Source organism: Cucumis melo, chromosome 12 (genome assembly GCF_025177605.1).
Source record: "Cucumis melo cultivar AY chromosome 12, USDA_Cmelo_AY_1.0, whole genome shotgun sequence".
Lineage (NCBI taxonomy): Eukaryota > Viridiplantae > Streptophyta > Magnoliopsida > Cucurbitales > Cucurbitaceae > Cucumis > Cucumis melo.
The window spans coordinates 24890514-24915388 of NC_066868.1; the positions used below are offsets into that span (position 1 = coordinate 24890514).

Genomic DNA, 24875 nt, shown 5'->3' on the forward strand with positions numbered 1-24875 from the left:
TCATTAATGAACTAACTTATTTATTATTATCTCTAGAGTAAAACTTGCCTCCTGCTGAGTGAGTCTGCTTCGCTATCCTCGATCTGCCACATGGCATAATCTCATTGAGAAGAAAAAAATAAAAGAATACAGAGTCATCAAAAGAGAATTTTTAATCAAGTAAGATATGGTCTAAAGAATACCGAACAAAGGAAACAAAGTTTTGATTGTAAAAGCAAAACTAGGGAGGTAGAAATAGATAAAAAGAACATTTTTAGTTCATAAATTTTAAACCGTAACTCATCGATCTATTTAAAACCTACTTTGATCTATGTACTTTTGGTTTTGGTTCGTTTTAGTTCATAAACTTTCAACTATTTGTTTTAATCGAACTTAAATGATCACTTTTCGATAATTTTTTAAAAGTTTAAATATTGAAATGAAGCAGTCCCATACAGAAGGGTAATTGGAAAAGTGTTTGTTTTTCTTAAATACTAATAATAAAGGGAGTTGAAGTGTCACCATTGGTAGGGGAAAAGCATAGCAAAAAATGGCTCAACTTGCAATATGCAATAACCCATGCGGTGGGTTTCCTGATTGGGAAATTTCCTTTCCAACCTCTTCTTCTCTTATCCTCAATAATAATAATAATAATACAAACACCATTCCCATTATTTCATTTCATTTCTTACTTTACCAACCAACCAATTTGGATACTTTTTTAAACCTTTTATTGAAAAAGAATAACTCAAGATTCAACTTTTTAATGTTTAATAAGCAGTGGAGAGATTAGATGGAATATAATCACAACTATAATCTATCTTTTTAGTTACGTCGTTATTAGTAATGTCTATCACTAATAGCTTTAGATTTAAGAAACAATTGTTTTATTTATTGGTAAAACATATATTAAAAAGAAATAAATTTAGAGAAAGAACTAAGAAGTAATATCTATAGGTTTAATTTTTAGAAACAAATACTCAAAAACCAAAACGTTTATTTTTCACTACAATTAACGACACAATTAGTTAATATTAAATTATAACTTGAAATATATTTTAAATATAACTAATGTTTCACAAAATATATTACTAATCTTTCATGTTGTATTTGTTTAGTTCTACTTAAATTAATTTTTATAATAAATCTAGAATTTTTAATGTGTGTAATAAATTGATTTCTATTATTAATTAAATTATGTAAGGATTATCAAATGTTGTGGTATGGATTTGGATTTAGATAATTCTCTTCTTTTTTGTTTTTCATTTTCCAATTTTAAAACATGAAACATAAATATAGTAACCTAATATAGAGCAATGGGAATTGACCTATTTACTGAGATTTTACTTTCATTAGGTTGATTGATGTGAAAAAACATAATCCCCTCTAATAAAAATTAGTGGGAAAAAAAATACATTTCAAAACATAAAAAAGAAAAGTAAAAAGTTTAATGAAAGTTCGGAGTCCTATAACACATCAAATTCAATATCTTAAATTCGATAAACTATTTACTTTTTCAAAATTTAAAATATTTTAGAAACTTATTAACCGAATACAAAATTGATTTTCCAAAGACAAACCTTTCTAAAGCTAAGAGACTATTTACGTAAAAGAAAAAAAAACATATTTGAGAGTAATTTTTTACGACATTTAAAAACCACTCTTTTCGTATTTAAAATCGTTCTCCACTAAAATTCCTTAAATTTATTTTGCACATTTAAATGTCATTTTCATACCAATATTAAAATCACACAAGCAATTTTGAATACTAAAACAAATTTAACATTTCCAAAATCACTCCCAAGAACAAAACTCAAAATCTTTTAAATCTTTAAACGTAATTAGTTTATGTATTTTCGGTACTAGTTTATTGTTGACTTTTTAAAAACTCTATTATTACTTAACCAATATATATACGTACAGATGACCTTCGATCAACTAAATTTAATATTTATCGAAAATCTAAAAGCTAAAACCCAACGCATTTTCTCAAAGTATAAACACCAAAACCGTAATTTAACCCGAACAAAAGAATTTTATTTTTCTTTCTTTTTTCAAGAGAGGGAGGGGGGGTTAAAAATTGCAATGAAAATGGAGAACATGGAAGGACAATGTATTGGATTTCACCAACAAAGGTGGAAGAAGTGTAATTGCAGAATAATTGATCCCCACAAAAGCAGGAGAAGTTCACATGAAAAAAAAGAAGAAGAAGAAGAAGAAAAAAGATAAAACAGATAAGATAAGAGTTGTTTTTTTGTTTGTTTGTAGTTAATAAATAATATAACCTCATTATCTCAACAACCCATAAATCCTTTTTTCTTTCTTTCTTTCTTTCTTTCTTTCTTTTTTTCAAATATTTTACAAACACATATTAATGAAATGTGTGCAGACAAAAAGTACTATGTTGTCTTCAACTACCTCCTATGTTTTCTCTCTCTCTCAAATTGTAATTATATGTTTTTCTAAAATAAATAAAAAATAGAGATGAGTTTGTTTATTATGTTTGTATATATATATAATGTTCAAGAGGATGGATAAGGTTACAACACTTAACACACATATATCACCATTCTTTAAACCTTTATGTCAATATCATCATTCATACCCATCTCTCTCTCTCCTTTTACTACATCTACCTCCTTCAACAAACCTTCCTCTTTAATCATCAATGCTTAATTTACTTTTTTTTTCCCAATCATTTTTAAGATGAGAAAATGCTCCCAATTTGTCTTCGTTTAAACTATAATAGGGTACGTGTGTTCTAATCAACTGTTTCGGTTTATTTTGTTTTGGAACTTTAATAATAAGGGATGTAAACTTTGGATTTTATATCTATATTTGCTAATAAGTCTCTCGATGTTTTGTTGTATGTTGAAATAGTTTTTTTAAGTGTTCAAGAATTTTAAAAGTTTAAATCTTTATTTAGTAATGATTTTATTTTCTCTTCAATTTTCATACTAAGTTTTACATTTCTTGACACAAACACAAGTAAAATTCTAAAAACAAAACAAAAACTTTTTCTTTTTGGTTTTAATTAAAAAAAATTAGAGATGATGGATAACAAAGCAATAGAAAGTAGAAAGTAGAAAGTAGTTAATAAGTTTTGATAAATTTAGGCACTTTTTGAATAAGAATTCAAAATGAAAAAAGAGTAGCGAAAAGTTCAGAAAACGAGTATGATCTGATAAATATAGGTACCAAAAGGATAAAGGATAGAAGGATGAAATCCTTCAACTTATAAGAAAAGAAAATGATAGTAATTAGGGTTAAGTAAACTGATTTTACCACTAAAATTTGTAGTTTAGGTATAAAAACAACTAAAGAGATGAAGAGAGAGGGGGGGAAAGAAGAGCATCAAATGCTCTGTTTTCATGATTTGTTCTGTCACCATTAACTGTGTTTCCTCAGATGGGGTTATAATGCTTTTTCATGTTATAGTAATTTTGTTTTTTTAAAAAAGTTCTCTTAAATAAATAAAACATAATGGTTTGTTGTCTTTTACCTCTTTGTTTTTGCTATTGCCACCACTTTCCTCTGTCCTTTCACATTTAAAAAAAAAAAAAAAAAAGAAAAAAGAAGAAAACTTTAGTCTAAGATTAAATTAAAAAAAAAAAAAAAAAACCTAAGAATATGTGTGATATTGGGAAACTGAGATTCTATATCCCATCACTTTCTTTTTCTTTTCTCTCATCTTTGAATTATTATTATTATTATTATTATTATTTCTTCTTTTCAGTTTTTAATTGGCCATTAAAACCCATCTCTGATTTCTCTCTGTTTCTGTGGTCTTCTCTTTTGCCACATTACATTCAAACCTCTGTTCTTCACCTTTTCTTTCTCCTTCTTTCTTTACACCTTCTCTTCCATTTTCTTCATGCGGTTTTGGATTATGAACAAAACCCATTTCAGGAATTCTTGAAAAAAGCGAGCTTTTTTTCTTTTTTGATTTCTCAACAGAACTCTGCCACAAAAGCCTGGGTACTAAAATTCTAGAGAATCTATTTTTATTTTGCCTTTTTCTTTTTCATTCCCGAGATGACTAATTTTTACATACTGTTGTTTTTTTTTTTCTTCATTTCCTTCTGGTTAATCAGATATCAATGGCGAATTGGAGCAGTGCTTTGAGAAAAAACTATGGATTCAGTGATGATTTGGAAGAAGAAGATGTATGGAATTCTGTTGAAGGTAAAGAAGATTCTTCAAATTTCATCAATAGGAAGTCTCATGACTATTATTACTCTTCTTCTTCTTCTTCTTCTTCTTCTTCTTCTTCTTCTTCTTCTTCGTCTTCCACTTGGCGTCTTCCAACTGCTCCAAAAATGATCCCGAAATCCATTTCAACGAGAACACATGAAACCCAGATGGCGAATAATCGATCCTCTGCTCCAGTGGATATTCCCGATTGGTCCAAAATTTACGGAAAAATGGGTTCGTCGTCCGCCGGTGAAAAAACTGACGTTAGAGATCAAGAAGACGGTGAAGATGACGATATGGTGCCTCCTCATGAATGGATAGCTCAGAAATTAGCAAGAAGCAGAATTTCGTCTTTCTCTGTTTGTGAAGGGGTTGGAAGAACTCTCAAAGGAAGAGATTTAAGTAAAGTTCGAAACGCCATTTTAACAAAGACGGGTTTTTTAGAGTGATTTGAGAGATTATTATCATCATCTTCATCATTTTGTTCTGTGTTTTCTTGTTTTGCTTTACTGCCATTGTTATGAGCTTAGTTAGAACAGATGAGTTTCTAGCAAGAACTCGAAGAAAAAAAAATTGAAGAATTTGTAGCTTTTTTTGAGTATTTAAAATGGAGTGGGAACTGTCTCATGTTCTATGATTTTGAGTTAAGAAATGGTTTGTTGGAGTTCTTAGTTTATAGTGTTGTGTCAATGCAATTTTTTTAATATATTAATTGATAGATCTTCTTCTCATTCATTTCTATTTGAACTTTTTTTTTTTTTTTCTTTTTTGGGTTTTATTAAATAACAACTTATTTATATTATATTTATTAGGATCCCCATAATTTGTGTAGATATTCCATGGTGAAAGGAAAAGTAATATTGAGATTTACTGAATCAAATCAAGCTTTTTAAAGTAAATTTTATATTGGGAAAAGTTGCATTTTTGCCCCCTCAAATTGGACCATAGGTTTGAAATCATAAACCAAATAATTATGAATCAAAAGATTGGATTTTTGGTTTGAAGTTGAGTGTTTTCAACACTAATCTCAGTCTAAAACGAAAGACAGAAACCCCCAAATGTTTAGCGAAGAATTAGGGTATGATAAAAAGGGAAAGCTTCACCTTTATCCATTAGAGTGGTAGAAGGAAGCAAAGACACCTGGTTTAGGAAAAGAAGACATTAATGTATTTTGTTTGGTTTTAGAAAAAGCTGTTTGTCTTTGGAATTGAGGTATGAATATCTGTAGGATATGGCAGCAGGCAGTGGCATCAAATACATCAAATCACTTCCTACAGCCCTTTCTGATCCGAATAAGGGTCCACGAATAATTCCATAATAAAGACGAAAATTCAACCAATTTTTTTTATAAAAAGAACAATCATCCTGCTCCTCTTCCAATGGACAGATTCCTGTTTCCATGGGCATCATATGATCATATATATCTATACCAAAACCACGTCGTTTTGATATATATGTGTGTGTGTGTGTGTATGTCTCAGAACCTGACTCATAGTAACAGATTCTTTTCTTTTGAGTCCACCAAAATCAATATGCCTTTGTCTTAGTTAGCTTTCCCCCTTTTTCCAGCACCAACCAACCAACCATCATTTTGCTCACAATTCCCTTCCCCTTCCATCAGTTTCAGTGTAAAAATGTGTATGTACAACAAACATCTCTTCTTTCTCTTTTTTTCTTCAATATTCGTTGATATCCTTTCTAGTTCGTCTTAATCAAGTTTGGATAGGATAGAGTTTCGTGAATGATGTTACGAGGTCGACAATTAAAGATATTGTAAATGTAAAAGAGAATCAACACATATATTTAGATTAGAGAGTTACATGGAATTTGTATAATATAGTTTTCTAAGTCCTAGTTCGGTCAAAATCGTAAATCGTGCAAAAAACATAAACACAACAATTTAGGTTTTGGGGTTGGTTCTAAACTCCATCAAAACCCTATTAATATATTGATCTACACTAATGATCCCATAGTTGAATGCACTAATATATTTAGAGGGTTAGATCACACTTTCCTAAACTCCAGAGCCAGTATCATAAAGCATGCAAATAACATAAATACAAATACAATTAGAGACCCAATCAAAAAACACATGGTCTCTAGATTTTGAGTATTTCATATATATACACATGCAAGTGAAATAAAAAGAAAGAGCAAAAACTTTTCCATTTGGAATAAAAATTTGAGCATCTTTGCACTTTGTTGGAGGGACCCGTTTCCATTGGGAGTAGTGGGAAAAAATAGGAGTCTCATATTGAAGCAAAGATCATCAAATCCAAAAGGGGGGGGGGGGGGGTTTTCTTGAAAGAGCACTAATTATATTCTGTTTCTTCTTCTTCTTATTATTATTTTCCTAAATTCTAACCATGTTCCTTTTTATTCTGTCTTTTGATGCAAACCCTTAAAAAGGAAGGGCTCTATCTTCCCTAGATCTTGATTTTGCTTCCACATGGATTCTAGATCTTATGCTCAAAAACTTTGTTGTGAACTTGTGTAAAGAAAATTCAAAGTTTTAAAGAAAAAGAAAAAGAAAATTGTGGTTAGTGCTTCTTTGTCACTGTCATCTACCACTTGAAAGAAACTAAAAATGGGAATCCAAATCCAGGATATATATTTGCTTCATATCCATATTTTTATTGTGTTCCCTTTTCTTGGGGAATATATATATTTGCTTCACATCCATATTTTTATTGTGTTTACTTTTTCTTGGTGGGGATTGGAAATGCCAAGCTTTAAGAAAATGATTTTGGCTAAAACACCAATAACTAATCAAAATCTTCAACGAAGTAAAGAAATGAAACTCAAGTTTAGGAATAAGCTTTGTATTGAAGATAATATAAATGATGATATAAAAATGTGACATAAAACTTGGTGATAAGAGATAAATTGGAATTAAGGTTGGAACATGAAACTAACTTTTATGATTGGTGAAAAAGTTATATTGTAAATTTACGGTATTTATGTACCAAAAAGGTGTCTTTTCCAAGAGAGAAAAGAGAATTATGAAGTGAGCACATATACACATATAATCGAATACATCAATTTGTTACTTAAAAAAAAAAAACTAATGATAAGAATACATATATATGTGTGTACATGTTCATGCACGTATGTACGTATGTACAACGTACGTATGTTTATAGATAGCTTGAATCTAATCTGTTACAAAACCCCCTTTTGTATCATGCTTACAACATGAAATCAACCAAACAACAAAGCAAATAGAACATTTGGAGAAACCTCGATGAACAACCTCATGAACATATATGCATATTCTATTCTCGTTGTAGAAACCAAAAAGGAATAGGAGAAGAGGAGAACTTTAAAATCTTTCGAGAAGATTAAAGTTGGAACATGAAATTTTTTTATGGTTGGTCTAAAGAAAAGTTCTATTGCAAGCTTGTAGTATTTATGTATCAAAAAGAGTGAGGAAAAAGAGAAAATTTACGATTGTGAGTTTTTATTTGTATTAATTTTTAAAACGTTACAAATTTTATATAGTTACTTGGTTAATAGTATAAGTTAATTCTACTAGTGTCATTTATTATCTGATTTGTTTTTATTTGCATAATTAATTTTTAGAATGCTACCATTTTTCTTTAATTAATTAATTGGTCAATCTTATAAGTTAAAACCAAAAAATTAATGGTGAGTTTCTATGATCAAATTTATTACATATTAATGTTGTGAAAAAAAAAACCTTATTAAAAGGTAACTTGGTTCATTTTCTCTCGTACAAGCAAATACTTTTTCCTTTATCTTTCATACACATTTGAACTAAAAGTGAATTTAGATTTTCAAATTTTGAAGTTTCACTTTGACTATAGCCATTTAGATTTCAAGAATTTAGTTTTGTTTTATTCACTTCTCTTATGCATAATTAATCTAAAAGTTTAGATTCAATCTTTGATTTTGAAATTTTTTTATACTTTTGAGAGTAAAATAATAAAGTGAGAATGAAAAATATAAATGTTCGTTAAACATACTAGAGAAATGAAACTCAAGCTTACAGTAAACTTTATATTGAACAAAATATAATTATGATGTAAAGAATTTGGTGATAAAAGAAAAATTGGGATTAAGGTTGAAACATGAAACTAACTTCTATGTTTGGTGAAAAAAAATTATAATGCAAAATTACCGTATTTATGTGTTAGAAAGAGTCTTTTCCAAGAGAGAAAAGAGAGAATGAAGCACAGAAACGAGTACATATATGGATATTATGTAAGTACATACGTATATATATTTACATATACATATTTGTTTATATTTTATACATTTAACATAATGTAAACTACGAAAAGCATAAAAATATCAAATTAGTAACATAAGGATAATCTAATAATCCTTGGGTGATAAGAATGTTGAGTTTAAGGAAGAATTTGATGATTAACCTTGAATTGATACACGAGGAAGGGCGAGAGGAAATATGATTTTAGGTATCTTTATTTCTATTTTAAATTTTAGTCCTAAACTTTTTATATGTTTATTTTTCATTTGATGAGCTAGTAATTATAATATTTTTATAAAATTAAGCAAGTTATGAGTTTTAGGGTTAAAATAATTCATCCCAAATATGTAAAAGAATGGATTGGTGTATACCTTCGTATCTTAATTTTTAAAATGATAACGCTTTTCTATAGTTAATTGTCAATCTCATCGGTTCAAATTTGAAAAAGGGAGGTTCTAATGCTGTGAAAAATAAAAACTTGTTAAAAGGTTCCTGTTCCACTTCTAAGCCACAAACAAGCAAATCCTTTTACTTTTGTACTTAATTATGAGCTGAAAGTGGATTTAGAAATTGAAATGATGATGTAAAAATGTGGTATAAAACGTGATAATGATCAATCTAAATAATACTATTAGCTTATCATTTATTTTGTAGGACTCGAAACAGATTGAATCTAATGTATCATGCTTACAACATGAAATCAACCAAGAAAAGAAAATTAGAACACTAGAGGAAACCTCAACGAACAACCTCGTGAACATACATAGTCCTTGCAAAAACCTAAAAAACATAGAAGCAGAGAAGGACTTTAAAAAACTTTCGACATGATTAAAGTTGGAACATGAAATTTTTTTATGTTTGGTCCAAAGAAGAGTTATATTTGCAAATTTGTAGTATTTATGTATCAAGAAGAGTCATCTCCAAGAGGAAAAAAAAAAAAAAAAAAAAAAAAAAGAAAAGAAAATTTATGATTGTGAGTTTTTATTTGCATTAATTTTTACAACTATACAATTTCTGTATGGTTAATTGGTCAATTGAGTTAAGATCTGAAAAATTAATAGGGTTCAATTCTACTAACTCATTTATTATATGATTTATTATATGATGTGTTTTTATTTACATTAATTTTCAAAACGTTATAATTTTTCTTTAATTAATTGGTCAAATAAGTTAAAACTACAATATTAATAGGAGTTTCTACTAATCAAATTTATTACGAGATTAATGTTGTGAAAGAAAAAAAAAAAAACTTATTAAAAGGTAGCTTCTTCCATTTTCTTAACTACAATCAAATACTTTTCCCTTTCTATCATACACATTTGAGCTGAAAGTGAATTTAGATTTTCGAATTTTCACTTTCAGCTCTACCCATATCGGATTTCAAGAATTTCGTTTTGTTTTATTCACTTCTCTTATGCATAATTAATCTAAAAGTTTAGATTCAATCTCTGATCTTTGATCAGTTTTGAGATTTTTTTACTTGAAGAAAGGCAGACCAAAAATGTCTATGAAGAATAAAGTTGGAGGAATTGGATTGGACTTTGCTTCAAGATATGTATTATTTAGGAAGTGGGCCTTTTTCCTATGTTTTGTATGCTTTTGTGCTGGCATGCTTTTTACAAACAGGTACAATATTATTGTCAATTATAGTCTATTTCTTACATTTTAACATATACTTTTTTGTTGTTTTTCCTGTCATGACATAAGCTAATTTGTCATAAAAAACATGGGAGGTCTTGAAGATTTGTTTGTTTGACTGATTCTTTTACAGTTTATAGATCTTCAATTTTGGTTTTCGTAATTTTTCTCAGGATGTGGATAGTGCCTATGGCTAATGGTGTTGCACTGAGATCTACAATCTCAGAAAGAATGGAACTAAAATCAGAGTCTTATGATCCAAAGCTTGTGAGTAGGGTTCGTTGCATGTCTAGTCTTATACTTGAAATCTTGATTATGTTCTCTCAAGGCTAATCCTTACCCTTTACTTTATAATATTTTGAATGAAACTAAAGTTATAATGTACTGTACTCATTGTTTTCTTGCTTTTGATTCCCTTTTCGTTGAACCTTTTATGATGAACTTACTTTTCAATATTGTTTCTCTTTAACAAGGCGAGACCCGAAACATCTGGTGTAAGGACAGAGGAGTTTTCAAGGTCCCAGTTGAGTATTCAGTAAGTAACATACTGATATTGAATTTACTTCTTTAAGAGGAAGTTAAAACGTGCTAAACTAATTTCTGCAGGACACTTGCTAAGAGCATTTTAAATTTGGAGAAAAAGCTTGCAGCTTTGACGATTGGTCGTGAATCTGCATCGAATGAATCTCGTGATGTGGTGAAGGAAAAGGATGCAGAGCAACAACCTTCCAAGAGAAAATATCTAGTGGTTGTAGGAATCAATACAGCCTTTACTAGCAAGAAACGAAGAGATTCGGTTCGTGCAACTTGGATGCCACAAGGTCTGTTATGTCACAGTTCTTGAGTTTTTCTTTGATTTTGGTGCATTTTATCTTTCATTTGGTTAAACATGAGATTGTTGTTTGTAATTTAATCTTACTAGGTGATAAAAGAAAGAAGTTGGAGGAGGAGAAAGGCATAGTCATTCGTTTTGTTATCGGGCGAAGGTAAATGAAGAAACACAATTGCATTGTTGTTGTGTTATATACTACTTTGACAGATAGATCACATCAATTACTTTGTATTGGTTGATAGTGAAAGTCCTGGCAGCTTACTCGACAAGTCGATCGATGAAGAGGAGCGTGAACATGGAGACTTCTTGAGATTGGTAATATCATCCAACTATTGCCATTGTTACTATTGTTTTGTGTTCTACCTATCTCAATCAATGATTTTAGTTGAAGAGAATAATCAAAGATCAGAATGTAATATTTGATGAAAGTTTTGCTCATGATTGTTCAAATGTTACAAGCAGAATCATATCGAGGGTTACCTCGAATTATCGGCCAAGACGAAGACTTACTTTGCTACAGCTGTTTCTATGTGGGATGCCGAATTCTATGTCAAAGTCGACGATGACATCCATGTGAACTTAGGTGAGTCTACTGTTATACACTCCGGTTTGAACTGTTAAGTAATATCATATATGGAACTGTTAAGCTTCTATCATTTTGATCTACTACAGCTGCGCTAGGAACAACCTTAGTTGGACACCGAAAAAAGCCTCGAGTTTACATTGGTTGTATGAAATCCGGACCCGTTCTCTCTAAGAAGTAAGAGTAAATTGCACCTTTTAGCTCAAAAAACAAAAACTATTATCAATAGATTTGGTTTTCACAATGTCACTCGATTGGTACAGAGGAGTAAAGTACCACGAACCGGAGTATTTGAGATTTGGCGATGAGGGAAATTTGTATTTTCGTCACGCAACAGGACAGTTATATGGAATCTCAAAAGACTTAGCTACCTACATCTCGCAAAACCAGTTAAGTTCTTAAGCTCTCACGATGCACGAAATCGTTCCAAAGTAGTAGCTTCATCTTATGAATAAAACAACTGAAAACTAATTCATCCTTTTCATTACTTTGTTTATCTTTTAGAGATGTGCTGCACAAGTATGCCAATGAAGATGTTTCATTAGGATCTTGGTTCATTGGTTTAGATGTGGAGCAAGTGGATGATAGGAAACTATGCTGCGGCACCCCACCTGGTAAGTTCTAAGCTTTTAGGACGGTTTGAATTGACTTTTCAAGTACTTATAAATACATCGTTATGCAAAGAGTGATTCTTAATAATTTGTTTGGGTAGATTGTGAGACAAAGGCTTTGGGAGGTGAAGTTTGTGTAGCTTCATTTGATTGGAAATGCAGTGGGATATGCAACTCAGTTGAAAGGATGAGTGAAGTCCATCAGAAATGTGCTGAAAATGAGACTTCTTTATGGAGTGGAAGCTTTTGAATTCAACAAAAAACACAATGATTTTGTGCACACTTGAAAGATTGAAAGAAGAAATTCTATCCTCATATATAATTCTTTCTGCCTTTAAATCAAGTTGGAAATTAATCTGTTATAGGTTTTGATTCATATGTTAATTACTTTGAAGGGAAAATATAAACTTCTACTGCAGCTTGCTCAATTAAGCCTTCTTGTAATCCTCACATCAATATATTTCACAATTTCATTATTTTCTTCTTTCTCCTTTTCTCATTTTCTCCATTACAAGTATGTCAAAACGGCAAAACTAGAAATTTTCTCTTACCATTTCATATATATGAAAAGAGCCAAATTGTCAATATCAATATTTTCATACCTAAAGAGTTATGTACGTTCTTTTTTTTTGTTGAAGTGAAGATAGTTGAATGATTATTGAGTACTCCTTCCTTGAGTTGGATGTTCATTCTATAATCACTACAAGTACTAAAAAGATCTATTCTCCAAAATTTACCTTTGGCTCAAATCCACCCGTCATAGGAGAACTTTAATCATTTTTACTTATATAAAATGAATGTAGAGTTAAAATTTTCAACTTTTCGAATTCAAAGAAAAAGAGAAAGATTGTTTTGTTAGAATGTTAAAAGTTAAAAAATGTTTTTATGTTAGAATGTTAAAAGTTAAAAAATGTTTTTATGGATAAGCAAATATAATCAAATTAAGTATAACTACTAAGTAGCAATTAATTTAGTGATTGACCAATATTTACTATATGTTCTATCCGTAATTGATATAATTTAAGAGATTTTACTATATTTATAGATTTTTTAAAATATTATTCAATACTTAATTATTTTAAATTTAATTTTTATATTTGGCCAAAAATATTATATAGTAAAAGAATTGGGCCTAAAACATTTAGATGGGCCCAATTAACTGGGATAGCTTGGTATGCAAGCAAATGGGTGTTAGATAAAGGGATTATTGGGTTAACGTGGTGGAATTAAGAAGAAAACTCAGGTACGCTTCTTCGTTTCCAAGTCTTCTCTCCTTTATTTTACAATTCATATCTCACACCTTCATTTCCTCTTCTCTTTCGTTTAATTACCTTTCCCAATCGGTTTTCTAGGCACTGATTGCATCGTTTCTGCCTCGGTATTTCATTCACACAACTCTTCTTCTTCAGTATTCGTATTTTCTTTTGTTTCGATTTTGTTTTCATTGAACTTCTGGCCATCGAAGTTCGAGTTACTATGATCTGATGTTTGATTTTGCAGAAAACATTTGAGATTCCCCATGGCGAAAAGCTCCTTCAAGCTCGAACATCCCCTAGGTTTTTCTTTTCACAATTTTTTACCCTTTTGATCATTTCTCTTTAACTTTTTTTTCTTTTGGCATTTTAATTAAAAAATTTGCACTTGTGTGATTTTTTTTTCTTGCGCTGATGAGTGAAATTAAATAGGGGAAGGAGATTGCAAAGGGGCTTCTTTGAACTGTGTAATTGGGGGTTTTTTTTTTTTTTTTTTTCCTTTTTCGTCCTCTTTTCGCGGGAATCTGGATGTGAAAGAGGGATCTTTATGGTGAAAACATGTTTCCGCTGGCCATTTGGTCTCCGGGGTTACTTGAAAGACGAGTCTTTTGATTTTTTGAGCTCTCTCTTAGTCACTCTCTGATATTGTTTGAGTTTCACATTTTTTAAACTCACATTTCAACTCCAGTGTTGCATGTTCTTTACTTTGTTCTAAAATATTCCTCCTATATTATAGAAAGGAGACAAGCTGAAGCTGCTCGCATCAGGGAGAAATACCCAGATAGAATTCCCGTAAGAATGTTAAACTTTCATTACAGTGTTTGGCACAGAGTTCACTCATATTCTTGTCTGTTAATATGATTTATCTGTACAGGTGATTGTGGAGAAAGCTGAAAGGAGTGATATTCCTGACATAGATAAGAAGAAGTAAGTAACCTTGTGACTTGATTTCATATAAATCTGTTAAAACTGGACTTCTTAACCGAAATGAGCTGGGATAAAGCCGGAATGGGAGACCCTGCATTGAATTACAACTCCAAAACTTGGTTTATATGAATAGGTGCTGGGTTATTTTTTCATTTCCATAAAAATTACGAATCACGTCGGTAGATGGTAGGGTCTTGATTTTCAGATATTAAGTGTAGTGTGGTAGTGGCTTATTTTTGTTCTAGTGTTAGGTTTCTCAGACATAGAAATTTAGATTGTAATATCAGTGTAAAAGTTATAATATCAATAGCCCTTTCGAGAGGGCTATTTCTCTCCCACAACCGATCCACTAAGAATTGACTTACCAAAATGATCCTTCCTTCTAAGTAGTCCCACTCCTCTTATTTATTACCAATGCACCGCTATCTAACTACTACTATACCCTTGCTACCATCATTACTAATTCCTCAAAATATCTGTTACTCTAGTGCTCTCACATGTTGATAGGAAGAACATACGGGGTGCTGGTGATGGACATGGAATAAGATTAATAAATTTTGAAGTTTCCGCTTTTGTATTCTACATTCTATTGAACATAATTGGGTGCTAGGTGGGGCAATATAATTCTCTCATGGTTTTATGCAATCCTCTCAGGTACCTTGTCCCTGCTGATCTGACTGTTGGGCAGTTTGTTTATGTTGTCCGGAAAAGGATTAAGCTTAGTTCCGAGAAGGCTATTTTCATCTTTATAAAAAACACACTACCTCCAACTGGTTAGCTGAATATCGGTTTCTTTTAATATATATAAACCTTTCACATAGTGTAGCCTGAAGAATTGGGTTTAAATTTTTTTAATAGTATGTGTTCTATTTGTCACAGCTGCTTTGATGTCATCAATCTATGAAGAAAACAAGGATGAAGATGGTTTTCTTTACATGACTTACAGTGGAGAGAACACGTTTGGGTTCTGATTGCTTCAAATCAAAGGTCCTTTGTAAATAGAACTTAATAAGCTGTAAATTCCACTCCCAACTCAATTCTCTTAGCAACTTGTCTATTTCTGGTTTACCTTAGGCCTTCTTTCCTTTTCCTGTTAGTGTTATGTGTTATTGTCATTAAGGATTTCATTAACTGTTCGTTTCTGAATTCGATGGTGTTCTCTCTGCCCAAACAGAAAAGAAAAGTGGGTGTTTGTTTAGTGAGAACCCATGATTTTCGACTTCCTATTTCCAATTTATGTTCTATGCCATGGTAACATCAGATATTTCTTGCATTTCTATTTCACGATTCATCGACTTGTAATTCCATGCAAATTGGAACAGTGAAAAAATTATCAAATTCTAATAGCTCACTAGTCGGCATCTTTGTAAAGGTATTGGCATTATTTGACAAAATATTAACTTTGATGTTCACTAGAAAGAGTCCAAGCCCAGCCAATCGAAATGCTTGAAATACTTTTCATATTTACAAAGCCACAAATTATATATCATGTTACACCAGCGGATTCTTTGATCATCTTAAATCAAACTAAGAGCCAACGACAATGATCAAGTATTCGAACCTATTGCGTGGCGGACTCTGCAATTGATTATTTTGGTTCTTATTCTGTTGGCTTCGAAGTTACGTTTCCCTTCAGATACACAACATTTAATAGACTTTCTTCTTGTTAAATTGACGAATAGTTAATTTTGAAGTGAAAAAAAGTAACAAAATGTCGCATCCCAGTCAGTTTAATGCTGTTTTTGACTGCCAGTGAGTCCATTCTCCATCTCCCTCGCAAGTATGTTTCATTTAATCTGTTTACTTTTGCATTATGCACTAAAATTCTTGGTTTAAACTTTAAAGTGGCTAGAAGAATCATAATTATTGAACTCAGTGAGTCTCAGATAGTATCATATAAATATTGATGGAAGTCTTTAACATCTTATTGTTTTACTTTCAATAGAGAATCAACATCAGCTTTACACTTTCATTACCCTTTTTTTCACTGCATTCCCTTCAGATAATCTTCGTTGTCAACAAGGACCTAAAAGAGAAAACCTTGGTTTTAATCATTCCTTAAACATAAGAAAACAAGTGAACAAAGGTATATGAAAGCAATCCTCTAGAATTTCAAACAAAATTCGAGACTTGACACTGTCGCAGATCTTTTTGGAAGGAAAACTCACAATTTGCCAGCCATCAGGATCAAGAAAACTGATAATCTTGGAGTTCATTTGGCTATCCAAACTGGGTGGTTGTGTTATCTTTCCACCAAGTTCTTTAGTAATGAGATTAACAATCTCAGCACTCTTGTATACATCATCGGTGCCAATAGCAACCTGAAATAAAAACAAAAATCTAGCATAAATATGGGAATTAGTGTTCTTAACCAAGGACAAACTCCAAGTTAAAAGGAAAAATTTGACCTGGGAATATCCATTTCCCTTGGAATGTTGTGTCACACCGTGATTGTAAGTCAACTCGACGGCTGTTGTCTCTAACTCATCTGCATATCCCATCAAGGCTATGGCGTACTGCAGAGTCAATTGGTTGTGCATTGAAATTTATAGCATTTTGTCAACCTTCAGTTTGCTAAGATGGATGGAAGTAAAAGTTTAAAGTTTACCTTCTGTTCAAGACTCTCAACCTTGGTAAGTACCCTCATTCCCAATGCCTGTATATGGAAATAAATTCTAAGTTAGGATCAAAAATTTCTTAGGTCTCATTCGATAACCATTTAGTTTTTTTTACAATTACAATCGTAGGTTTTTACCTAATGGCTTTTTTTCACATGATTTTTAGATTTGAATTCTCAACCAAATTCGAATAACAAAAACAAGTTTGTAAAGACTATCCGTTTTAGTTTTTAAGCTTTGACTTGGTTTTTTAAAACACTCATGAAAAAGTTGGTAAACAAATGAAGAAATCATCATGTAAAATAGTGTTTATGATCTTATTTTTCAAAAACCGAAAAATGAGAAACCAAATGAATGTCAAATAAGATGTTAGTAGCAGAATAGAAAGACATCTCTCTGTATGATGGCAAAAGAATTTCTGATGAATTTTCCTATCGTCTGCCATAATCCATGTGCTGACTTTGGTCTATTTTATGTTTTCTTTGTTCATTATGTGAAACTCCATCATCATTGAAATTTAACAAACTTCTAACAATGTTCAAGAATAAAGTTGTTACACATTAAAAGATAACATCGATTAAATTGTTACAAATTTAAAAATCAAAAGTGACTAAATTCTTCCAAACTAAAATTGAAGGGTTAAATTGTTTTGAAATTTTTGGAAATATGTGATTTTACCTTTTGATAGAAGTCAATAGAGCGTTGTAAATCAGCAACACGAAGCATTAAATGACAGAGTGGCTGAGGAGTTTGGCCTCTTTGAATGAGCTCAAAGATATAACCATTAGGATCTTTGACGTAGGCCAGCAAAAGAACAGGGCTGCCTTTCAGCTCAAAAGGTTCTCTAATGATCATATTCTCACCACCCTTGGCCCTTACATTTTCAACCATTTTGTAGACCTTGAAAATTCACAAAGAAAAATTCATGTTAACAATCTTCATGTCAATTTTCAGGTAAAGAAAAACCATGAAGAAATTGGCTTCACCCACATCTTGAGTAGCAATGGCAAAATGTCCAAATCCTGTGCCAATATCATATGAAGTTACCCCATGTTCTGCATATTTTTAACACACCATAGGAGAGAGATTATGACTTCTTTTATACACATTTCGAAGAGAATCAGTACTTAGCTTTTAGTCATTCAAAAAACTTAGGAGGATGGGTGAAGGTAAAATAAATATTTATCATCTAATACCCTTTCAAATATATAGGAGATACAACAAGAGAATTGAACACATGACTCTTGAACTTTGATACTATCTTAAGTCAATCAAGTTAATGGATAAAGGTAAATTTAATATTAGATCATCTAAGAGGCACGACGATACTATGTGTAAAGAACGACGATAGTCTAGCTAGCACCTAATTACTACTCTTATTAAGACCACATACCGTAAGTCAACTCAAGTACGAACGAAGATTCCTCGGGACCAAACCCCATGATTGCTTTGGTATGTTTCTCATTTGAAACTTCATATTTTCTTAGGAGTTCCATTCCTAAGCATTCAGTGTAGAATCTGAAGATAGAAAATGCATTACCATAAAGAAAGATAGAAGACAGAAATTCGAAGTAAGATTGAAGAAGATATACTTGATGGTACGATCGAGATCACCAACACGATAAACAGCACGAACAAACCGCCGATTATCTTTGTTGGGCCATTCCAACAATTGTTCATCCCCATCGGGAGCCACAGGTTTGGTCTCTGTCATATCTTCTCTGTTCTTGTAATCACCAAGTTTACAAATAATGAAAAAAAAGAAAAAGGAGATTTATAAGTCTTCTCGAAACTAACAGCAATTGCTCGAGGTGTAAAATTCGATCTCCACCCTACGTATGGAACTGAAAGAATAAAATGCAACGGATGATGGTAACATGAAGATCAATTATTGCATTTGATCAAACAACTACGAATTTGTTATTTAGTAAAGCATTGGACCACACAAGAACAACAAATACAGATCTGGCTTTACTTATTTAAGGACTCATCAACTTGATTTAGTTTATTCAAGGATTTGTCTTGCATAAGAGACTTTCTTGATTGTCGTTTTTAATCATGTTCTAAATAAAATATGAAGAATTGCTCAAGTTTTTGTTGTATTGAGGACGAATCTCTAATTGAATGAACATTATTATTATTATTGATTAGGCTGCAAAATCATGTGTTTCATGAAAGGAATAGAGAAATCACAGAAATGAGATTTATTTGCGATTGACAATGATATGGAAACTAAGTTAATATAAATTATTATTGATATTTTTGTATATGATTGTACATTTTGCAATATTCATCCTATTCATTGTCTTCATATCTCCATGAGAATTGCCCATGATCAGTTTATTTATTTTATTAATTGAATTTGAGTTAACTCGTGTTATGTTCACTTTGACAATCGAACGAGAATTTTATGATTGAGTTAAGAATTTTGACCAATATAATTTAGTTTTGGAAGGAATATTATATTTTTGTTTTTATGGTTTGAGTATAATTTTAATTCTTCGAAAATTTAAAATATTAGATTTTTAGTTCTCAAATTGTAGTATACATTTTTATCGTATTTTATTTTCATTCTTCTAAATTGATTAATACACATTATCAATACAAGTAGAAAGGGAATTTTAGTAAAATATGAAGTTAAAAAATTATTTTTCATTTCATATATAAACTTCTCTTATCAGAGCTTGGATCACACCTTTAAGTCTATCTTTATTAAAATGAAAGAAATATATATACATATATATACATTCATGCATACATATCTTACGTACCTTGTATCTCTCCTAGCAAAAGCGATTACCTTTTTGCTACTCATTTTGTATTTTGTCAATGTAAATTCGTCTTTTATAATAGGTGGAGTGGAAAACCGAACCTCTAATCTTAAAACTAATGCACGTTTTTTTTTTTTTTCCTTTGTTGATTGTGAGAAAGATTGTATGTATATGGCCAACTAAGAGAATGTTCATTGAATTGAACCTTTTGATAATTAAAAGCTTAAACCGTCCTAAATTGACTAAATTCCTTTATTTAGGATTACACCCTCCATAAAAAGCTCTCCACTGTAATGAATGAAAAACAATTGCAAGATGTTAATTATTAAACTTTTAAAAATTCATTGTTTAGATGATTATAAATTTGGATAATAGTCTAAAATAGAGAGAATTAAAAAACTAAATTTGTCTCTTAGTGATTTGTTTTAAATCGGGCATACATAATTTGGTTCTTTTTTTCTATTTTTGAAAAATTAATGTAACAAGTTATAGTAATCGGTTACGTAATAAAAATTGACATTTAATTTATTTTAGATAGAGAGTGCTCAACCCAATTATATATGAAAACATTACAACTATCATTATTGTCTCTATTACAGTAGAAAATTTTCAATCTTGACAAATTCTATATTACAATTATAGTTATTGATAATACTTAATCCTTAAAGATGTAGAGGTAATAGTTATAATAACATTAAATTTGACGGGATTCATAGTTTTAAGTATACACAATAAAAGATAAATCTAATTAAGTTATGATTCATAATCATACTTTAATAGCTGCTAGAGATAATCAAAACTCCCTCCAATCAATGGGAGGAAAACAAACAAATTAACCATTCAACCTCAAAAGAATCCATTATCTTTTCTCCAATTATACAATTTCTTCTAATCATTGCTAAATGTAATCTAAGATTAAAAATGTTTTGAACTAAAAAAGAAAAGAAAGATCTAAAATAAAATATATTTTAGAGGCGGAAAATTGGTAGAAAAGCAAAGCTGCATGCAGAAAATTAGAAATAGACTACGCCACGTAAGAGATGTCATTCTGTTTCGGTCAAATATGGCTACGTGACGGTACGATGAGGCGACGCGGGTGGACCTTCCTCCAATCACAGCGCCCCACTTGGACAGCATCTCCAGCATTCCCCTCTTCCCTCAATTCCGTCCCCCTTCATTCTTCCATCGTTTTATTTAATCTTCATCTTCCCTTCCCATTGTTTTGCCTCCGGACTTACAAACGAACCGAGAACCAAACACTGCAACTTTCTTTTGTTTGTCTTTCATGGCGCTTTCTGTTTCTTCTTCTTCAATTTCTTCTTCTTCTAATTTTCACCATTTTGCCGCTTCCTCCTCTGAGCCTAAAGGTATTCTTCACATTTTTCGTTTAGATTTCTTTGAAGCATTGTATGTTCACTACATTGTTAATTCTTAAATTGTGTGTATGTATATCATTTCTGTTTGCAGTTCCGCGAATTGGTTCTGTTCAGCTGCTGCATCGGCCACATGTTTTATCTTCTGGAGTAAATTATTCACAAATTACAGGATGCTCGGTGGTGAAGCCTATGAATGCGCAATCCAAACGGGATGATTCGCTTGTGCCGTTTGTGGCGAACACTCTTGCTGCTGGTAATTTTGGCTCTTTTTTCTTTTTTTTTTCATGAATTAGCTTTCATTTCTGGGAATTGTGTGAAAAAATGGGGATGGATCTGCAGAGGTGGCAGAGAAGACGGAGATTGTGGACTACGATGGATTAGCCAGAGACCTTGAAAATGCTTCCCCTCTGGAAATAATGGACCAAGCTCTTGAGAAATTTGGTGACGATATTGCGATTGCTTTCAGGTGTGTGTTTATCCTGTCCTTTAATTAAATTGTCTTTCGGTTTGCTTTTCAAACATTACGTCCCAAATGTCTGGAACTTTAAATTGTAATGCTGTTGTATCTGTGATATGTAACATGTATCTTAGTCACATATATGTATTTATCGTTATCGTACAACGATTAGACCTTTTTCAAGCATTTTTTTAGAGATTTGTGTTACTGGAGTTAATTATTGTTTACCTAATTGCTTCTCATTCTGTTTATTTATTAATTATCTCATGTTCAATAAGCTCTTGGCTACAATCAGCTGTAGATGGTAGAGTCTAATGAAACTAATGATTATAGATTCAAGGGTATTAATAATTTTCATTCTTGAGAAGAATTTAGTAGTAGAGCATTTAAGTTTTAATGAATTTCCTTGTGTTTCTCTTACCAACGAAACATCTAACAAGAATTATTCTCTGCAGTGGTGCGGAAGATGTTGCATTGATTGAATATGCTCGTTTGACTGGTCGACCATTTAGAGTGTTTAGTCTAGACACAGGGAGGTTGAATTCAGAAACATACCAATTCTTTGATGCAGTGGAGAAACATTATGGCATTCATATAGAGTATATGTTCCCTGATGCTGTTGAAGTTCAGGGTTTAGTAAGGAACAAAGGGCTGTTTTCATTCTACGACGATGGCCACCAGGAGTGCTGCCGAGTAAGGAAAGTGAGGCCACTTAGGAGGGCTTTAAAGGGACTAAGAGCTTGGATCACTGGACAAAGAAAAGATCAATCTCCTGGAACTAGATCAGATGTTCCTGTTGTCCAAGTTGATCCTGTTTTTGAAGGATTGGATGGTGGCATTGGGAGCCTGATTAAGTGGAACCCTGTTGCCAACGTCCATGGTAAAGACATATGGAACTTCTTGCGGACCATGAATGTGCCTGTCAACTCTTTGCATTCTCAAGGATATGTCTCAATTGGATGTGAGCCTTGTACAAGGCCTGTTCTTCCAGGGCAACATGAAAGAGAAGGAAGATGGTGGTGGGAGGATTCCAAGGCCAAGGAATGCGGTCTTCACAAAGGAAACCTTAAACAGGGAGATGTTCCCCAGTTGAATGGCAATGGAAATGAAATTCCCCCTGTTAATGACATCTTCATCTCCCAAGATTTGGTGAACCTGAACAGAACAGGAATGGAAAACTTGGCAAGGCTGGATAACAGGAAAGAACCGTGGCTTGTTGTTCTTTACGCACCTTGGTGCCAATTCTGTCAGGTAAAAGTCATTTATAAGCTTAACAAACAAAAATACAATACATTTGTTCTCAACAAATGACATTGAATTTGTACAGGCTATGGAAGGGTCATATGTTGAATTGGCTGAGAAGTTAGCAGGAAGCGGAGTGAAAGTTGGGAAGTTCAGAGCTGACGGTGAGCAGAAGCAATTCGCCAAACAAGAGCTGCAGTTAGGCTCATTCCCCACAATACTCTTCTTCCCCAAACACTCATCTAAAGCAATCAAATACCCATCTGAGAAGAGGGATGTTGAGTCGTTGATGGCCTTTGTGAATGCCCTACGTTGAAGCAAAGTTCAAGTCCTGAATATTCTCAATCACACTCGGCTGCGCCATCTATGAAGCTAAAATCTCCTGCAGAGGCTCCAACCTTTTGTTAGATTGGAAGATGAGATTAAAATCAAAGCTTGGGCATGCTTTTTCAGCAGAGAGCGAGCATTCGGTCATGAAAAGTAGGATTTTGTTCGTCATTTGTGATATAGCAGATGTATATATACCAGTTTTTCCCGTAGAGGTTTTGGTTTGTACTAATTAACGTTTGTGCAAAGATGGGATAGAAAGAGGAACCATTTTCCTTTACGTTTTTCCCCACGTTTCTTTAATTAAACGTTTCTACTTGTGGAATTTAGATTCAAATTGGCAATTGGTGTGCGACCCACTGTATTAAAAGTGATTGATACTTCTAACCGAAGATTTGATCCCATATGATTGAATGAAAGATATCCGTCCCACACACAGTTTCGTAACTTTGGTGTGACAAACATTGCCACGACGTGAGGAGAATCTGCCATGTTCTTATGTACCCTCCTCCCCCGTTGAATGATTGCAAAGTAGAGCCCTCTATGGGGGATTTCTCAATCAAAATTATTGGTGGAAAAGTACTGTAAAAGAACAGCACTTTCCCCAATCATAGATCCCATCGTATCGTACATTAATGTAAACCTTTCGGTCTCCCTTCTTCAAATTCTAGACCATGTGAAATTATATTGGTCTAAATACTTGTTTGCCAACAAAAACTTAAGCTTAATTGAGCCTTGATATGTAAGGCTTACCCCCATTGATTTTTGTTTTGTTATTTAATTTTTGTTATTTAAGTGTATTAGTAATCACGAGCTCTATTGATTTTTAGTTATCAATTTTTTTAAAATAAATTATTCCTTTGTCTTACTCTCAAGCAATGAACGGTATTGTAATAAAATGTTCCAAGACACATAATACCCCCAAGAGCTTAAATAGGAGGTAAAAAAGAGCTAGAACTTGAACAATAGCTAGAAAGTAAGGGTTAATGCGACCAGAATCCTAATCGATTAGATAAAGGGATGATCTTGGTATAAAAAATGATGATCTTGGACATATGAGTGAGATACTATCTATTTAGGACTTTAAGGATGGTATCAAAAACAAAACCTAATAGAGCTTCAAAAGCCTCAAAAGTAGGTCATGATGAGATTGTGGTAGCTCTAAGAGGAGGAGTTAGCTTAGATACCTCTAACTTAAATTGTTTAAGGATCGGAGAGAGGATTGTTAATGAATTCATGACTAAAATAAAAAAGTGAACTAGAAAAATCAGAAGACAAAAAAAAAATCTAGAAAAGGGCACAGTAACAAAAAAAAAAGTTCGAAACACTTGTTTCAAAAAAGCGGATCAAATCTCATTTTTTCCAAACTAAGTAAGGATCATCACTAGAAAATCCCTTGATTTTACACAAACTATGTTCCAACCAATTCCACCTAAAAGAGCCACCAAGAACCACAAGTAACACGACTGTGAGAGTCTGTGTTACACAAGCACACATGTAGGTGGTGGGTGAACCAAAATATTCACTCAAAACCTTATTGTTCTTGAAGTAATTGCCTAATTGTTTGACCTTATACTAATTAATATCAACCAAGCCTTGCTTTTTTGGTTGATGATGAATGACATATTGACAACCACCAAACACAATGCCCTGCTGATCTCTGCTGCACTGTCAATTCAAAATAAATAATTGAGTTTAATACTTGTGGATGCTCTCTTTTTAGCAAAAGGGATCCAATGCCTTTCTTCTGCCATTTATGTTCACAAAACTTCATCCTCAAATTCCAAGAATTCACGAACCCAGCCTCTGAATATTGTTAATTAATTACCTATTTGA

General features: G+C 32.0%; 5 protein-coding genes across 9 annotated transcripts; 4 read left to right on the plus strand and 1 right to left on the minus strand.

Annotated features, from left to right (window-relative positions):
- The first annotated feature begins 3710 nt into the window (after positions 1-3710).
- Positions 3711-4908, plus strand: LOC103485264 (uncharacterized). The gene is made up of 2 exons (XM_008442809.3): positions 3711-3957; positions 4074-4908. The coding sequence occupies exon 2, from the start codon at positions 4080-4082 to the stop codon at positions 4620-4622; it is 543 nt and encodes a 180-aa protein (XP_008441031.2). The 5' UTR covers positions 3711-3957; positions 4074-4079; the 3' UTR covers positions 4623-4908.
- A 5237-nt stretch (positions 4909-10145) lies between these two features.
- On the plus strand, positions 10146-12544 carry LOC103485251 (probable beta-1,3-galactosyltransferase 2). 2 transcript variants are annotated; one of them, XM_017043698.2, is made up of 10 exons: positions 10146-10309; positions 10516-10577; positions 10649-10863; positions 10965-11028; positions 11117-11189; positions 11337-11457; positions 11547-11634; positions 11721-11846; positions 11962-12071; positions 12170-12544. In XM_017043698.2, exons 1-10 carry the CDS (start codon positions 10217-10219, stop codon positions 12316-12318), a joined length of 1101 nt encoding a protein of 366 aa, XP_016899187.2. In that variant the 5' UTR covers positions 10146-10216; the 3' UTR covers positions 12319-12544. The 2 variants fall into 2 exon arrangements, with proteins under 2 accessions (XP_016899187.2, XP_050936014.1); XM_051080057.1 differs by having other exon boundaries at positions 10516-10565.
- Positions 12545-13290: 746 nt separating this feature from the next.
- On the plus strand, positions 13291-15521 carry LOC103485243 (autophagy-related protein 8C). The gene is made up of 6 exons (XM_008442778.3): positions 13291-13446; positions 13569-13624; positions 14058-14113; positions 14196-14248; positions 14903-15021; positions 15128-15521. Exons 2-6 carry the CDS (start codon positions 13588-13590, stop codon positions 15217-15219), a joined length of 357 nt encoding a protein of 118 aa, XP_008441000.1. The 5' UTR covers positions 13291-13446; positions 13569-13587; the 3' UTR covers positions 15220-15521.
- A 590-nt stretch (positions 15522-16111) lies between these two features.
- Positions 16112-18856, minus strand: LOC103485234 (lactoylglutathione lyase GLX1). 4 transcript variants are annotated; one of them, XM_051080061.1, is made up of 8 exons: positions 18459-18828; positions 18260-18384; positions 17857-17888; positions 17545-17766; positions 16857-16904; positions 16657-16764; positions 16417-16569; positions 16112-16274 (listed from the first exon to the last, which is right to left on the minus strand). In XM_051080061.1, the coding sequence occupies exons 1-8, from the start codon at positions 18578-18580 to the stop codon at positions 16233-16235; spliced, it is 852 nt and encodes a 283-aa protein (XP_050936018.1). In that variant the 5' UTR covers positions 18581-18828; the 3' UTR covers positions 16112-16232. The 4 variants fall into 4 exon arrangements, with proteins under 4 accessions (XP_050936018.1, XP_008440988.2, XP_050936016.1 ...); XM_008442766.3 differs by having other exon boundaries at positions 17857-17921; positions 18459-18816; XM_051080059.1 differs by having other exon boundaries at positions 16112-16764; positions 18459-18856.
- A 1879-nt stretch (positions 18857-20735) lies between these two features.
- LOC103485224 (5'-adenylylsulfate reductase 1, chloroplastic) lies at positions 20736-23319 on the plus strand. The gene is made up of 5 exons (XM_008442755.3): positions 20736-21004; positions 21105-21266; positions 21353-21479; positions 21926-22721; positions 22798-23319. The coding sequence occupies exons 1-5, from the start codon at positions 20923-20925 to the stop codon at positions 23026-23028; spliced, it is 1398 nt and encodes a 465-aa protein (XP_008440977.1). The 5' UTR covers positions 20736-20922; the 3' UTR covers positions 23029-23319.
- Positions 23320-24875: the final 1556 nt, after the last annotated feature.